The sequence below is a fragment of the Panulirus ornatus genome, chromosome 40 (genome assembly GCF_036320965.1).
Source record: "Panulirus ornatus isolate Po-2019 chromosome 40, ASM3632096v1, whole genome shotgun sequence".
Lineage (NCBI taxonomy): Eukaryota > Metazoa > Arthropoda > Malacostraca > Decapoda > Palinuridae > Panulirus > Panulirus ornatus.
The window spans coordinates 15,526,912-15,544,765 of NC_092263.1; the positions used below are offsets into that span (position 1 = coordinate 15,526,912).

At 41.1% G+C, this 17,854-nt stretch overlaps 2 protein-coding genes across 2 annotated transcripts; both read right to left on the reverse strand.

The window, feature by feature from the left end:
• Window positions 1-322: 322 nt before the first annotated feature.
• Window positions 323-1,097, reverse strand: LOC139761591 (uncharacterized). Its single transcript, XM_071685849.1, has 2 exons — window positions 1,061-1,097; window positions 323-951 (listed from the first exon to the last, which is right to left on the reverse strand). The coding sequence occupies exons 1-2, from the start codon at window positions 1,061-1,063 to the stop codon at window positions 463-465; spliced, it is 492 nt and encodes a 163-aa protein (XP_071541950.1). The 5' UTR covers window positions 1,064-1,097; the 3' UTR covers window positions 323-462.
• Window positions 1,098-3,720: 2,623 nt separating this feature from the next.
• LOC139761468 (uncharacterized) lies at window positions 3,721-12,204 on the reverse strand. The gene is made up of 3 exons (XM_071685697.1): window positions 12,180-12,204; window positions 7,414-10,245; window positions 3,721-4,518 (listed from the first exon to the last, which is right to left on the reverse strand). The coding sequence occupies exons 1-2, from the start codon at window positions 12,180-12,182 to the stop codon at window positions 8,737-8,739; spliced, it is 1,512 nt and encodes a 503-aa protein (XP_071541798.1). The 5' UTR covers window positions 12,183-12,204; the 3' UTR covers window positions 3,721-4,518; window positions 7,414-8,736.
• Window positions 12,205-17,854: the final 5,650 nt, after the last annotated feature.

The following is a 17,854-nucleotide window of genomic DNA, read 5'->3' on the forward strand; positions in this document are numbered from 1 at the left end:
CGATTAATATTTTAATCGTCATACGTCACGATCTTTACTTTACATAAACGATCAGAAAACAGGTTGTTAAGACCCTTTTTTGGGGTTTCATTTCGGTCAGTTTTGTTTTGTCAGGGGTGGGTGTCGGGGCCATTGACGCCTTAGTTGCTGACAGGGGGAAAAAAGGGAAACTTTTTGTATTTCTATCTTAGTTTAAAAACCCAAAATATGATAAAAAAATTAAATACTGATTTATTTTCTTTACAACTTTATTTTGAAATTCCCAGATATATGAATGTATTAAAATTTTTTTCAAGCAAATTTTTCTGAAAAACTGTACAGTAGATACAGTGTAATCAGATAATACTAGACAGTGCTGTGTAGAGATTCAGTTCTAGTGACAGAATATTTCTTCTAGGATCATCACTCAGGTTACTGCCAGTATACTTGTCCACATTCTCCTCCATTACCGCCTCCTCCATCTCAGCCTCCGTATCCTCTACCACCGCCACCGCCACCGCCACCGCCTCTTGAGCCTCCGTATCCTCTACCACCACCACCGCCACCGCCTCTTGAGCCTCCGTATCCACCACCACCACCGCCACCGCCTCTTGAGCCTCCGTATCCACCACCCCCACCGCCACCGCCTCTTGAGCCTCCATACCCTCCACCACCGCCACCGCCTCCTGAACCTCTGTATCCACCACCACCGCCACCGCCTCCTGAACTTCCGTATCCACCGCCACCACCACCACCGCCGCCTCTTGAGCCTCCGTATCCTCCACCACCGCCGCCGCCTCTTGAGCCTCCGTATCCTCCACCACCGCCGCCGCCTCTTGAGCGTCCATGTCCTCCCCCACCACCGCCGCCGCCTCTTGAGCGTCCGCGTCCTCCTCCACCATACGACCCGCCTGGCGAGGCTTCGCTTGCGATGGCAAGAAGAGCCACGCAGACGAAGATAAGAGCGAACCTCTGGAAAGAGAGAAAGATTTAATGTCTTTGTATCTATACGACAGACTACCAGTTTTCTTTTACTTTCTCTGTAGGAATGATAACTACTGCTGAGATGTTTGCTGCTCACCATGCTGGTGGACTTGCTCAGACCAGCTTGATGAGTCTGGATGAAAAGCACAAGCTCTGAAGCCTATATATACTCAGCTACTGCCCTCGCATCCTTGGTGCATCTTGCGGCATCACGCTTCAAGCTCTCATCAAAAAGCATATACCGTAAACAGTTTTTCTCAACAGGGATGACTTCAGCCGTTAGTTTTCGCAGACCACCTTCGTCACCGCTTAATCTAAAACATTTTCTATTTTCAACCCAGCCTCGCCGCTGAGTAAGTTACTGAGCCAAGTGTATTTGTTAGAAAATCAAGAAATTCCATTGCTTCTATGATGATCATCAATATCATAATTTTTTGACAAATATTTGTTATTTATAGCTGTGAGAAGAGAGGCGACACTTGCTGATCACCAACAAATTTTCAGAATGAAAGATTGTCATATATGGTGAGATACTTGCTCACTGCACCTTATACGCTGATGAACATGACCTTAGGTCAACATTCTACTTAATCAGATAAGCACACAAGCACACGTGTGCCTACATTACTTTATACACAAATATATGCAAACACATACACCCAGCCACAACGAAAGTAAAGACGAGATTTACTGGATAGTTTTTTGATGATATATATATGACACCCCATCTTTCTATAGTGGTGATATATATGACACCCCATCTTTCTATAATGTTCATATATATGACACTCAATATTTCTATATTGAATATATATATATATATATATATATATATATATATATATATATATATATATATATAAATATATATATATATATATATATATATATATATATATATTTATATATATATATATATTTATATATATATATATATATATATATATATATATATATATATATATATATATATATATGACACTCCGTCTTTCTTTAATGAATTCTCAAGCAGTTCAATTCGTCAGACTTCTGTATATTGTATTTGGAAGGATATTTTTACTCATGCTGATTCCTCCTTTGTTTCAAGATCCGTCATTCTAACATTGTGCAAGGTAGTTGATAACCTGTTGTGTAGCTCCTTCTTATGGCTGATGACTTGAAGTCTTCCACTTACGTCACCCACACAGCACGTCATGCACAAGCCCTCCATATCAGTTTCTGATATGCGGAAAAAGAAACACTTTTCTCCCAGTATGCAACTGAGTCGGGTAATTACGTCTTACTTTGAGTCAGCCCAATAACAATTCAAAGTTTTATGCTCTAAATGATATACACTCATACGCACTATACAACCATATCACTGAATAAAACTGATCCTGGGGAATATATATATATATATATATATATATATATATATATATATATATATATATATATATATATATATATATATGTGTGTGTGTGTGTGTGTGTGTGTGTGTGTGTGTGTGTGTGTGTGTGTATGATTTACCCATTGACATATACATTAGTCATAGTTTGAATCGTCTACTTTCGGTAAGAAAATTTTTATGTTATATGTCCATGTGTCAGTTAATTAATTTGATTCGGATTCACATATTACAAATGAAAAAACAGATTATTACTCGCTACATTTCTGAGTGATCGTTAGGAATGCTTTAGTCCACATCCCTCTTGCCAGCACACTACGTTTTCTCTAAATGAGAGACGTCAAGACAATATTTGTCACGGTGCAATTGCAACAGAAATATATCCTCTCTGAGGATATACATGACTCTTATGGTTCGTTGATCCTTTCTGCCTTAGGTCTATTGATTACTAGGGTCATCATGGTCAACACCGTTAGTTCAAGAACCACCAAATGAAATAACTTGGAACACGTCAGGTATTCAAGATAATTCCAAGACCATACACACTGTCACTGCGGTGACATACTGTGTGTGTGTGTGTGTGTGTGTGTGCATGAGTGTGTGTGTGTGTGTGTGTGTGTGTGTGTGTGTGTGTGTCCGTAAAGATTCACCAAACCCGTTTTTGGACGTGTCAGTACTGGCACAGGTCAGCCCTTGTGTAGCCGTAGTGTAGACTGCTTCTTTAGGTGGATGTGTATATTGTGTATAATGTAGTGCCATCTTACATGACCTTACCTACTGTGGCCACTTCAAATACTAATGACAATATTAGAGATAACATTGACATTCGGTATTTAATACCATTAACCACACCATATCCTGAACACGTTAGCAGAGATTCTCTCCCCCAAGTTATATCCAGGAGCGTCTATACCTTCTAACAGTTGTCTTCATTTACTGCCTCACTTCCCTCCTGAGTATTCGTGGGACGAACGATGAGATAGATGTTCCAGGCATCTCACCAGCTGAGGCCATCTCTTCTGAACACAACCATGGTTTTCACTAGGTCAGGCCTTACGACAAGAACCTAGTCATAATGTTTTAACGAGTAGACTGAGGTCGTTGGTTCGAAGCATACTGTTAGACGTGTTCAATGTCCTGTTCAGGATTCGAGCCCAAGTTGGCCCGACCCCAGGCGGCCCGTGCATCCGTCACTATCAGTAACGAGGTTGTTAAATGCTTCTTGGGTTATTTCGGTCTGTGTGTTTTGTCAGTGTGGCGTTTCTTATGGTGGAAAGACCTATATGTTCCTGACATGGGAAGTAAGAGTACGTTTATATTTCTACCTTAGTTTAGTAACAAAATGTAATGTAAAATTACACATGATTCATCTTTTTTACCACTTTATTTTGTAATCCCAGATATATGAATGTACTACAAGTACTACAAGCAAAGTATCTGTAACTGCTACAGTAGACACAGTGTAATCAGATAATACTAGACAGTGCTGTGTAGAGATTCAGTTCTAGTGACAGAATATTTCTTCTAGGATCATCACTCAGGTTATTGCCAGTGTACTTGCCCACATTCTCCTCCATTACCCGCCTCCTCTATCTCAGCCTCCGTATCCACCACCGCCACCGCCACCGCCTCTTGAGCCTCCGTATCCACCACCACCACCGCCACCGCCTCTTGAGCCTCCGTATCCTCCACCGCCACCGCCGCCGCCTCTTGAGCCTCCATATCCACCGCCACCACTGCCACCGCCTCTTGAGCCTCCATACCCTCCACCACCTCCACCGCCTCCTGAACCTCCGTGTCCACCACTACTGCCACCGCCTCCTGACCCTCCGTATCCACCGCCACCGCCTCCTGACCCTCCGTATCCACCGCCACCGCCTCCTGACCCTCCGTATCCACCGCCACCACCGCCACCGCCTCTTGAGCCTCCGTATCCTCCACCGCCACCGCCGCCGCCTCTTGAGCTTCCGTATCCTCCACCACCGCCGCCGCCTCTTGAGCCTCCGTATCCTCCACCACCGCCGCCGCCTCTTGAGCGTCCATGTCCTCCCCCACCACCGCCGCCGCCTCTTGAGCGTCCGCGTCCTCCTCCACCATACGACCCGCCTGGCGAGGCTTCGCTTGCGATGGCAAGAAGAGCCACGCAGACGAAGATAAGGGCGAACCTCTGGAAAGAGAGAAGATTTAATGTCTTTGTATCTGTACGACAGAATACCAGTTTTCTTTTACTTTCTCTGTAGGAATGATAACTACTGCTGAGATGTTTGCTGCTCACCATGCTGGTGGACTTGCTCAGACCAGCTTGATGAGTCTGGATAAAAAGCACAAGCTCTAAAGCCTATATATACACAGCTACTGCCCCCGTATCCTTGGTGCATCTTGCGGCATCATGCTTAAAGCTCTCACCAAAAGCATATACCGTAAACAGTTTATCTCAACAGGAATGACTGCCCACTTCAGCCGTTAGTTTTCGCAAACCACCTTCGTCACCGCTTAACCTAAAACATCTTTTAATTTCAAAACAAATTCGAAGCTGAGTAGGTTACTAAGGCAAGGGGATAGGATATAAAATGAAGAAATTCCATTACATCCATGAGGATCATCAGTATCATAATTTTTTGTCAAATATTTGTGAATTTTAATTGTGAGGTTAGACGCAATGCTTGTAAATCACCAACAAATTCTCAGAATAAATTATTGTCCTATATGGTGAGATGTTTGCCCTCTGCAGCTAATAAAATGGTAAACATGACCTTCGGTCAACATTTTACTTAATCAGATAAATACACAAACACACGTGTGGTTACATTAAGTTACACATATGTATATCTTTATATAAGATTAGCAAGAGATCTGACTGCCTGACATTAGTAGACTCATTTTAGGACTTGCAGAATACAGCATGTAAAATTCATGAAATGTGTATGTGCCTCTACACTACATTATCATATTACAAATTTGCTATATTACTCTACTCACCCGAAACACTGTGAGAAATATGGGACCCATTTATCATCCTTATAAAAAGAATTGATATGATTTGCAGCGTTCTATATGAAGAATTTGAGGAACCATCTTCATGTCTGCTTCATGCATTGATGTCAATCCTAGACAGTCTCTCGTCGAGTTGAACGAGAGAAAACGGAGGTTGGGGTAGTATTACGAAGTGACACTTAAGTATATTCAGCAACTTTTACGAGGTTTTACTGCGCTGTGTAACTTTTTATTCCATAAGGAGCAGCTAGACAATGTTAAGATACCTAGTACCACAAAAGCAATAGCAGCATCTTATATGTATCAAACGAGAAAACTGATGATAGATTGATCCGATACACATGAGGATAAAGGGCAGGCTAAGGAAACTAAAAAAAGAAAAATCAAAATCTAGAGCAATTCCAAAATCATCAAAACTTAATTGTGTTTATGCAAGTTTGTTGATACTTGCCTGTGATTAGCTATTTGTGCATACAAGGAGGTAACTTTGTACTCAAGAGGCTCCATCTCTCGATATATATATATATATATATATATATATATATATATATATATATATATATATATATATATATATATATATATATATATTTCTTTTTTTTCATACTATTCGCCATCTCCCGCGTTAGCGGTGTAGCGTTAAGAACAGAGGACTGAGCCTTTGAGGGAAATTCTCACTTGGCTCCCTTGTCTGTTCCTCCTTTTGGAAAATTAAAAACGAGGGGAGGATTTCCAGCCCCCCGCTCCCTCCCTTTTTAGTCGCCTTCTACGACACACAGGGAATACGTGGGAAGTATTCTTTCTCTCCTATCCCCAGGGATATATATATATATATATATATATATATATATATATATATATATATATATATATATATATATATATATATATATATATATATATATATTGCTAAGTCCACTTTTATGTTAGAAAAATCCTCTAGTTTATGGTTGAATTTATACATGTTTGAGAAGCTGAGTTGAATGATAACATTCATATCTCTTTCCTAACGTCAGTAACTGAGGCATTTGGACTTCTGAGTGATGGTTGAAATTTGTCCGTCACAGACGTTATTCTAACACTTGGCTTCGTCACAGTCACACGTATGGTGGTTATCTCGAAGCTAGTAGGGGTAATTACAACAGCCAAGTTCCGTGGTTGACTCATGCGCCGTGTCCTCGAAACACGTATAACCTTGCGTAGGTCCCGTGAATTATCAGCTTTCAGTTTAATAAGCAGCTTATGGCGCACGCGTGAGGAACTTCCCTGTGTATAACGATTGATGCCGATGACATACATGGCCAGCAGCATACATGGCCAAAATATTAACGTCACTCCATCATAGGTCCACACATGAACCAGGCAATGTATGTAGTGTGTGAGGAAAATGCATCGTATAATTGAAATATCATACAACCAGTATATATATATATATATATATATATATATATATATATATATATATATATATATATATATATATATATATATATATATATATATATATATATATATATATATATATATATATATATATATATATATATATATATATTTTTTTTTTTTTCTTTTTTTCCTGAAATACATCATTTCTATTCCTTCATATCTTTTCCCTTATATTCTTCCTTATTGTTTCTTCGACTGCGGACGGAATACGTTCATATTTAGGAAGTGCGAGAGGAGGATTACCTTGCCATGGACCTCAAGTCTTCTGGTATCAAAACCATGTCCTTCACTGTGACAGACAACAGGGTGCTAATCTATTAGTCTTATTCATTTTTTCCTCAAAGGTTGCGACGCGAGCGGAGAGTACGTGATATTCACCATTACAGCTTTTGACATCTAGGTAAAAGTAATTCTTACGACGCCTGGGAAATCTAAACACAAACTATGACTTGTGATGACCCTTCGTCTTGCTCGACCATATTTGTCAGGATCCTTTTCCTGGCCTTCAACATCTCATCTAAAGATGATTTTATTTAGAAATGAAAGCGTTCTTGTAATACATGATAAATGCGATGTTTACTGAAGAAAAAAAAAATAATTACATGAACTGGAAAATACTCACTTTGCATGAGGTCAGCTGGAACTGAGTCTTGAAGGAAAACGAAACTCCAACAAGGTTGTATAACTTCAGGCAGACTTCACCGGGAAGAGCCTCGATTGCTTCAGGGACAGAGACGCTGAAACAAAGTTGCTGCATCAGCAGTTTCCACTGTATCATTCATGACATCGAGAGTCTGGATGTGAGTGAATGAGGCCATTTCTTCGTCTGTCCCTGGCTTCACCTCGTTGACGCGTCATATGGTGAACGTGGATGATGGAAAATAACAGCAACAACAGACGAAAAGTAGGTAGATTAGCGCAATAAGTAAATAATAACAGTAAATAATAACAGTAATAGAATTATTTTCGTGCAGAATCTATTCTTATTGTTTACATAGACATACACAACGGCCACTTCTATTAATCAAATTATTTTCTGTTGAACATATAAGAAAAGCATACACTCCTGTCTCATAATTTCTGCCTAAGGCTAAAGATAACCTCTTCACAGTTTCCTATCAGGATGTGAGAATTGGCAGTTAGAATACTGTAGATATTTTCATGTGTACATCAAAGACAATATTTTCATCTCTATCAGATGAATGTCAATGACAGTTATCATTTATCTGTGAAACAGACAGCTTTTTTTTTCCTTTTTTTAACTGTAAAGTGAACAAGGAAGAGATAAGACGAGAAATATAGGATCAGCGATGCTTACAAGTATTGTGCATTATTCCTGAATGTAAGCACAGTCAGAGCTTAAAGAAAAGACTAAAGAAAGACAGTGAGATAATTAGCGACTGAAGCTAGATTTACATTAATGAAACAAAAACAAAATTTTAGTCATTAAGATATATCATATCTGGTCTTCAGAGGGTATGGTCATCAGGGTATGAATACGTTGGTGGAAAGGTATCGAATCACTTGAACAAAATTAAACATATTGATTCATCAGTAATGATCCAGCATCAACACTGAGGCTATATATTTAGTCTTCCTTTACAGCTATACTGTACATCACATGTAAGAAAAGAAAAAATCAATAAATATATCCTTTATATACAATGAAATCCTCCTGAGTATGTCGTACAGTCAGTGTTTACACAACAAAAATGAAAAGAATGGATTTATGTTATGAAGAATATTTACATAATTGGAACAAATTCATCTGAAAATTACAAGCTTTAGGAAAGGTTGGCTTTTAACATTTTACGACACAGCTTATGAATGTACAATTTTCATAGAGTAATGTTCCACTGTGACAGTGAGGATAAAGCCAAGCTCATTAACACAATCTTTGGAACTTGTATTCATAATGCGGATCTAAGTTTTTATTAGGTATGGTTTATTTTCCGTAGCCAGAAGTAAATCCACCCCCGGAGCCTCCATGGCTTCCTCCTCCTACGGGACCACCGCCGTACCCTCCTCCAGATCCACCTCCGGAGCCTCCATGACCTCCTCCTACGGAACCACCGTCGTACCCTCCTCCAGATCCACCTCCGGAGCCTCCATGACCTCCTCCAACGGAACCACCGCCGTACCCTCCTCCAGATCCACCTCCTGAGCCTCCATGACCTCCTCCAACGGAACCACCGTCGTACCCTCCTCCAGAACCACCTCCGGAGCCTCCATGACCTCCTCCAATGGAACCACCGCCGTACCCTCCTCCAGATCCACCTCCGGAGCCTCCATGACCTCCTCCTACGGAACCACCGTCGTACCCTCCTCCAGATCCACCTCCTGAGCCTCCATGACCTCCTCCAACGGAACCACCGCCGTACCCTCCTCCAGATCCACCTCCTGAGCCTCCATGACCTCCTCCTACGAAACCACCGCCGTAGCCACCTCCAAATCCACCTCCGGAGCCTCCATGACCTCCTCCTACGGAACCATCGCCGTAGCCACCTCCAGATCCACCTCCACCTACAGGGCCACCACTATAACCTCCTGCAGATCCACCTCCGGAGCCGCCGTGACCTCCTCCTTGGGATCCACCACCATAACCACCGCCGGATCCACCATGACCACCACCTGATCCACCACTGTAGCCACCTCCAGATCCACCACTTCCTCCTGCAGATCCACTTCCGTAGCCACCTCCAAGTCCACCTCCGGATCCACCATGACCACCACCTCCTATAGATCCACCTCCGTAGCCACTTCCAGATCCACCTCCAGATCCACCATGAGCGCCACCTCCTATAGATGCACCGTAGTCTCCTCCAGATCCACCTCCGGAGCCTGTATGACCTCCGGAACCACCACCGTAGCCACCCCCAGATCCCCCTCGATTATGTTTAAAGTTAAAGCTTATGCTTGCCCTGGCACTACTCCTGCCACCATCACCACCTGCACCCGAGCCGTAGCCACCGGAGGAGCCACCGCCGTATCCTCCACCTCCTCCTCCACCACCGGAGGAGCCACCGCCGTATCCTCCACCACCACCACCAATGGAGGAGCCACCACCGTGTCCTCCACCACCGGAGGAGCCACCGTTGTAGCCTCCACCGACAGAGGAGCCACCACCGTGTCCTACGCCACCGGAGGAGCCGCCGCTGTAGCCTCCGCCAACGGAGGAACCACCACCGTGTCCTCCACCACCGGAGGAGCCGCCGCTGTAGCCTCCACCGACGGAGGAACCACCACCGTGTCCACCACCGGAGGAGCTGCCGCTATACCCTCCGCCACCTCCGCCAGATCCGAAACCGCCGCTGGAGAAGCCACCGCTTCCGTGTCCTCCGCTGCCACCACCACTGTGTCCACCGATGGCGGAACTGGAGAAGGCACTCACGTCGGGCCCAGCCTGGCCTGACGCCAGCAGGAGGGCCATGCCCACTGTGACCAACACCAGCCTCTGTAAAGAATTAATGCCACATATAGTCAGATGAACAGCTGACATCACATCAACAACAAGAGGTTATGAAGTACACTCCAGTCATTTGTAGGAACTTCTTGCCTGTGAATATTGGTAGTTTGCTGGAAATCAGTCCTTAGGGTTTACTTAAAAATTCAAGGGTGATGATCCAAACCAATCACTTTAAGAACAAGGTACGTGGGAGATGGTTTTATATGAGTACGAGGAAAGAGCAGGTAAGGGAAATAGTTCTAGATTAGAGATGTTGAAGTAAAGCAGTTACGAATAGATTCTTCAGTTTATTAAGCGACCATCTTGTTAAATAGATTAGACATGGTTGAAGACGAATATGAGAAACGCATGTTATTTCCTGAAAAGCACTTGGAATACTAATTGTTGTAATGGTGAGAGTGGAAGTTGATGAGTAAATCATCACATGTATTCATCATGTTTTTGAAGAGTATTTAGCTTTCCTTAGATGAGGCTGAGAAGTAAACGAGATGTGTGTGTTTAAAGAGTAGAAGTATTTCTTAAAGCCACTTCAGTGGGGCCTTGTCTCCTTTCGTCTAGTGTTAAAAAAAAGATAAAAGAAAATACGAATACCCAGAAATGTTATGGAAAAGAATGATGCCGGCTGATGCTAATCTTGGAAGACGACAAGTATTGGAGACTCTGAGGAAATGATATCAAACTATACCAATAAAAAGAAGCAGACATATTTCTAAGAGAACAGAAGAGCACATCATCACATTCCTAGAAGCGTCAGGGGAAGAGATGAAAGCAGATCGTGTGAGGCAGATTCGTGACGAAGGTTGATGATCGGCCGTGTTGGTGGAGACTACGCATGTGTGGAAAGAACGTTCGTCTAGCTTCAGGTCTGTTGATGTGGTTATGACAATAACCAGACGAAATATTGAAGCACTTTGAAATATGAGGATGATATTTTTCCGCAAAGATGGGTGGAAACATTTCTCTCTTTCAGTAAAGTTATAGAAGATATGATGTCCTTAAGTGAAAGAAACATCTAAGAGATTTATTGGAGCGAAATCTGTGCGTTGGAACCTTAGGTAAAGACGAGAGAATAGATGATAAGTTCACATTTTCCTGGTCACAGCAGCAAAAAATGAAAGGCTGTAATAATCTATGTGAGAATTTCTTATGGAATATTTTTTTCCTCTTTGACCAACATTCTTACTGACAAACCACTAACGGCATCTTTTGCTGTGTGTCTCACGCTATGATTAAAGACTAAGCAAAGTGACAAACGATTGAAAGTCTCACAGATGCGCAAGTCATTCCAAAACTGAAAGCATGACGGCTCCGCGCACGTCCCTGCCGTCATCACACCCGTTACTAGTGAATGGATGTGTGTGCGTGTGTGTATTTTGAAACATCAGTCCATATATATATATATATATATATATATATATATATATATATATATATATATATATATATATATATATATATATATATGTATATAAGTAAGTAAGGTACGCTTGATTATCATTGTTATTGTCACTGCTAAAGGCAGTGCAAAATGCCTTTTACTAGAGTGAGCTGTGTTACACAGGGTCTCTGTGAAGCACTGACATCTTTTTCCGAGCCGGCAGGAAATAATGAAATCAGCCATAACCACACATTCATCTCTCCATTCTCCTTTACGACGTTGTGCAAGAAAACATATGCTGCTCTTATATCCCAGAGGAAAGATTGTGAAAATATTTCTTTGTTTGCTTAGCATTACTGCATCAGTATCACTACAGAGCCCATATTTTGGTTCCTTTCTAAAATATATGTTAAAGACGACTGTTGGAACTGAAAAACACACACACACATATATATATATATATATATATATATATATATATATATATATATATATATATATATATATATAGGAGAGTGGGAACGCGAGAGAGACTACGCCTTACCATGACGGTGTTTGCTGTGGTGAGCCAAGTACAGAACTAGATGATGAGCAGTGTTGCCCAAAGCTTTTATAGTGAAGCTCTCTCCTGGTCATGGTTCAGTACGGTATCAGTGAACGGATTTCGTCTGCTTTTTTTTATTCTGCCATATACATTTATTTACCATTAGTTCCTTTGGCGTCCTTCTTTGTAATCAATTGTTTTTGGGTGAATTGCTAAGTCTGTTCATGTGTTTGCAAGACGATAGATGATGCAGTAGAGATATGTAGTCCATAGTCTCGTCTATACATCTACGTTATTGGCAATTTGGACACAGAATCAGCCATGACGCTACACTTTCGGAAAAAAGTGATAACCTGAACATTCAAGGATGGTCTTCCAGTACACTAAAGACCATCACCTCCTAAGCTCTCATATGGTTGATGATGTTTACTGTGTATCATGGCAACTATGGCTGAACTGTGGTTCTCCGAGGTTTCATGATCATCAATGATGCAGCATTTATCGCAGAGTGAAAGCCACGGCACTTGTCACTCAGATGTTAAATACTGGCTAAGAATGAGGCATAGTTATATCTCGGTCGCAATGTGTATGTCCCACATGGAGCCTAGGAACACTGCGTTGTCTGATGATAATATCAAAAGAAGGATAGATAGATAGATAGATAGATAGATAGACAATTCTCACAAGTCCTAATGAACAATATTATTAGTTTACATAATGGGTATAGGAAGGGCAAGAGAAGACAGAAAATAAGAAGGAGCCAGGATACGTGAATGACGCATGTAGGGAAGGAGGAAAATACATAAAAATCTAGCCCTATGTATCAGTTTTTATGGGTCAGGAGGTAAGACCTACAATCAAGGCACGAGGGTGTAAAACAGTTCCAGCCATCACACTTCAGAAACACTCCTAAGTCAAGAGACTGTGAGGTGGTACTGTGAGATGATCCCGAACTGATATCACTTCAGCATTCCTTCGTCAGGTTGTGCAGCAGCAATTACAATAGCTCGAAAGACGCATACAGTTAAATCCTTCAACCATTTATGCCTTGAATTAACCGGTCTTTAATCTCCAAATCACGTTTGTCTGGTGATGTCAGAGATCTGTGAACCTCAGACCATAATGTGGCCAAAGTAATAATCTTCTAAAAACCAGTGATGAGTATTACACTCCACTTCATAACTAGTCTCGCAAAGAAGTAATTGCCGAGGTCAATAATCTACAACAAAAACAATCAATCAAACGATTTCCTTACCATATCCAGCAACAACATATTGAGATGTGTCATCTTGACTCGAGAACTAGTGTAGATTCTTCCATCAGTAACATGTACACCTACAACTGATAACGTCCACTGTGTTGAGTCTGCTCCTCTTACGGCCAGTCAGTCTTGACCTGCTGGAAAATTGATCAAATCCGCATTTCCCTAGATCATTATTGCACCACAGCTCATACCAGTTATTGACCGTTCCTTCCACAGAAAGCACTGGCCAAGGCTGGCAATTACTCACATTGATTAATTCATTATGCCAGACCAGTTACTTATTACTTCAGTTATCCATTATATCTCACATCAAGAAATCTCCATCGATTAGTTATCACCTTAACTATCAACTTGCTGTCACAAACCATCACTTCTATATGTAAATCCCAAGAGAGTAGGTCATTTATCTTGCAAGTTGCCATATAAACTTAGAATATGTCTCGAGCCATTACATCTGAGCAAGGTAATTTATCATTAGTAGACTAGCTACAGATTACAATAACACACCAATAGATTCTTACAGAATGATAAAGCATAGAAAAGGAAAAGTAATTCGTACGAAAGTAACAGTGTGCCATAAAGAAACATAATCAACTTATTACTTTTATTAATGATGATAAACAACATATTGTTATATTCAATGTGATTCATATCATCTGTCTTACCATGAATCACTTTGCTGTATATTTCAACCAAGTAAACAGATAATATATCTATGCACACCTTTACAACGCCCATATGTTAGTGTCTGCTCCGAGAGCGCAAAATCTCAGCGTACTTTCCCAAACAGAGTGAATTGTATCATCATTTTTTCCTCTGGCTTCTGCATTGCTTCTTCTCTCACTGGTAAAGGCATGACAACCGTCTGCAGGCCAAACTCGACCACAAGTGATACGTGCGTCTCTGAAGCTCTTCAGCACAAGACGTGATCACTTGTATTGTTTCTCTAGTTAAGTCTGGCTGTTGTCTGCCATTGGCTCCCCATTGCAGTAATCTGTTCTTCTGTAGAAACCTGTAGAAACCAAGGCCAGATGGTCTCGCCTATGTCCATCCTTGAGTGTCGTGCAGGCGATAAGAAAAGAGATTCAATATATATATATATATATATATATATATATATATATATATATATATATATTGGTTGACCCATTTGAAATCTTTAGCCTTTCCTATAACTCAGCTCTTTTATTGCTAGTGCTGTTTATGTTGCCCTCCCTTGGACTTTCTAGATCATTTCTTTTGTGTGTGTGTGTGTCTGTTGAACTGCGGTGACCAAACTGGTGAAGTAATCGTGTGTGTGTGTGTGTGTGTGTGTGTGTGTGTGTGTGTGTGTGTGTGTGTGTGTGTGTGTGTGTGTGTGTGTGTGTGTGTGTGTGTGTGTGTGTAATCATGATATGATTTTTGTATCAAACCAAAATGGAATCTTTACATCCAATCCTTTCAGTCACTCAAGTTTACTTGCTGCATACGACGATGGTTGCTCATCTTTCGAAGCATTCGACGTACAAGTGGAATGTCATATGGTGGCCAAGACTTCTTGGAGAAAGCCTTGATCCAGTGTAGCCGGTCATGATCCAACCTTTTTCATGACATTCATGGGTAAGTACTACAGTTTTAGCCTTATTTTCCGTCACCATTAACCATCAACCTTAGCTGGAGTAATTTGTATCACTCTCTACCTCCCTCATAAAATAAACATTTCTCTTTCGTTTCCAAAACAGCAGTGGGGTCGTCTTTGAGAGCGACGGAATTCATGAAAACCTCTCCACATACTCCGCTTCGTGTGATCAGGATCGAGTGAAAGTTCCATGAGGTGACGACTCACATAAGTTCTCATCATTTCCAACAATGGCCTTTGAGCCGAAGTCAGAGCATGCGTATCCAAAGTTCAGTGAGCAAACATTTCCTATTTGGTTTAACAAAAGACTGCGTCTGGATTGACAGCCTCTATTCTGCTCTGATATTTGATGGCCTTAACTCAAGTAATCAGTTACATCTCATGAAGAAAATTATCTCAATACATAAATCAACTTTCTGATGTGTTTTTATTCTAACCAATCCAACTGATGATTACCATTTTCCTAGTGTAAGGCCATGAGAATCTCTGACAAACTGGAGGAAAGAACATTTAGGTCAAATGAGTATTCCAGTTGGTAGCAGTGAGCCAGCGTGTGATGATAGCCAGGTGTAGACTCTTCCGCAGCGACTGCTAATGGAACCTGGGAACTCTTACTAGTTCAAGGTCGTCTGCTTGAGAAAAGACAACTACATAACGATCCCCCAACCCGTGTCACCATAAGAGGCCGAGAGATCTGTGCTTGTTTCCCTTTATATCATGACTAAATTAGTCCTTCATATTGATTCCAAAGTATCTCTACTGTCTTAGTCGCCGATCTGTAGCCAAATCAATATCTTTTTTCTTTCTTTTTTATGGAAAACTAGGAGCTTGCCTCCTCCCAGATAATTATAAACAAGACTAGGGGTGGTGTATCTATTTACCAAATTGATATCATCATGACTCCGGGTAAGAATTGTGATGATCATTCTGATGTCAATATGACTCAAATAAGTTCTATATGAATCAGTCTGACGTCATCACAGTCAGACTTAAGTATATACTAGCTTACTAAAATTGCCAACATACCAGTGTTTTTTGAGGAAGACTTGAAGATTCATGCATCAGGAATTTTCTATCATATCTCCAGGAAAACATTGTGATGGTAATAGTGTTTATCTTCCGTTATGACGTGTCTGAGACGCCTGTCATGTGCCAATGCACAGGTTGCTGACTGTCACTGTGTAATGATAGGCTTTCATCACAGGTCCATAACGTGCGAGGTCTGGTGCAGTGCCTCACGATCCATCCACAAAATGCTTGTTTAGAGAAGTTTGTTTTGTGTTAGAACTCCTCGTAGATTCAGAGAAAAGATACTGTCATTGCAAGTTACTCTTAGAGATAATTCGTATATCCAGTGGAAGCAAAAGTTAATATTAGTCTGCTTTATCTTTCTTCCATTGGCTCTAAACACGAGATGCAGAAAGATAAGGACATTTCATACAGATATGTGGTGGCACATATAAAAATAGTGAAATCTTTTGTTTAGTTACGATCATTAAAAACTGATCACATTACTGAAAATTATGGGTTTGCTTAATGGCGTGGCTGTGTGAGGGAGCATCCTTTCCTGGTGGTGAGATCATGTAGCTGCCACTGTTTCAGGTGGTGTGGTTGTGTGAGGGAGCATGGTTCAGGTGGCGTGGTTGTGTGAGGGAGTACTGAATCAGGTGGCGTGGTTGTCTAAAGTAAAATTGGTGCTTGAGGCTTGAAAGTGGTGAGTAGTTTCATAGTTATACTAAAGATCAACTAAGAAGTGGTTGACCTTGTGATCATGATCATAGTCGTGATGGTTACTGTAATCATGACGACTTTAGTGGTAGTATTCACTCTGATCATTATACTGTACAGTGGACGTCCTCAGTCTCTACTGATATGAAACGTGCAACACGACCGTTCAAGACTGTCATGTAGCATCTCAGTCTATTTACGTTCGTCAAGATTTTCTTATACGTCAGGGACTGCAGTCAGCCTTAGCACCACAAAGATATATTTTCTGACTATGTGATATCCTCATGATTTCCATGATTACTGGAAAAGAGACAAAGAAATACGGCGTTGTTATGATGGTAACTACCCTGTCAAGGTCCTCTTCTGGTAGATGACCATCATGTCTCTGCTAATGGCAGACAGTGGACTCTCATGACCATAATTGAAACGCTTCTCATTGTTCATATTCTCCCTCAAGTCATGCCAGATCGTTCATGATTTCCACTGAGACAGGATTGTCAAGGCAAACCACATCTCCATATTTTCTATAAATTCTGAATCTGTTCCACTGTTTATACTTTTGGCTGAGGCTGGAAATAGTGACCAGAATTTAATGCTTTTAGACCACTTAGCATTTCAGTTATAACTCATTTATGATGCTTCTTTGTTTGGATTCCTGGGAATCCTTCTCCATGGTTCTGCCTTGTGTCAACTCCCTCACTTTCATACATGCAGCATCTTTCTCACAAAACCGTTTGTTGTTTATATTCTTCAACATACCCACTCAGTTTTTCCATAAATATTCTGAATCCAAACTATTTCAGAGATAATATAAATACTAATATTGTTTATTGCAAACGGACAATGCTACCACGGGGCTGACAAAGTCTTATACACACTCACCCCTAGATGTCTACATACATGCTTATGAAAGTGGCTACAATGGTGTTTATTTTGCACCTCGTAATGTTTTGGAGGAGATAGCATCGGTGGTGCAGGAGTAAAGTAACAGGATATATATATCCCTGTTGAACTCTATATTTGTCTTATGTTGATAACGCTATAATCTCCTCTCATTTGACAAGA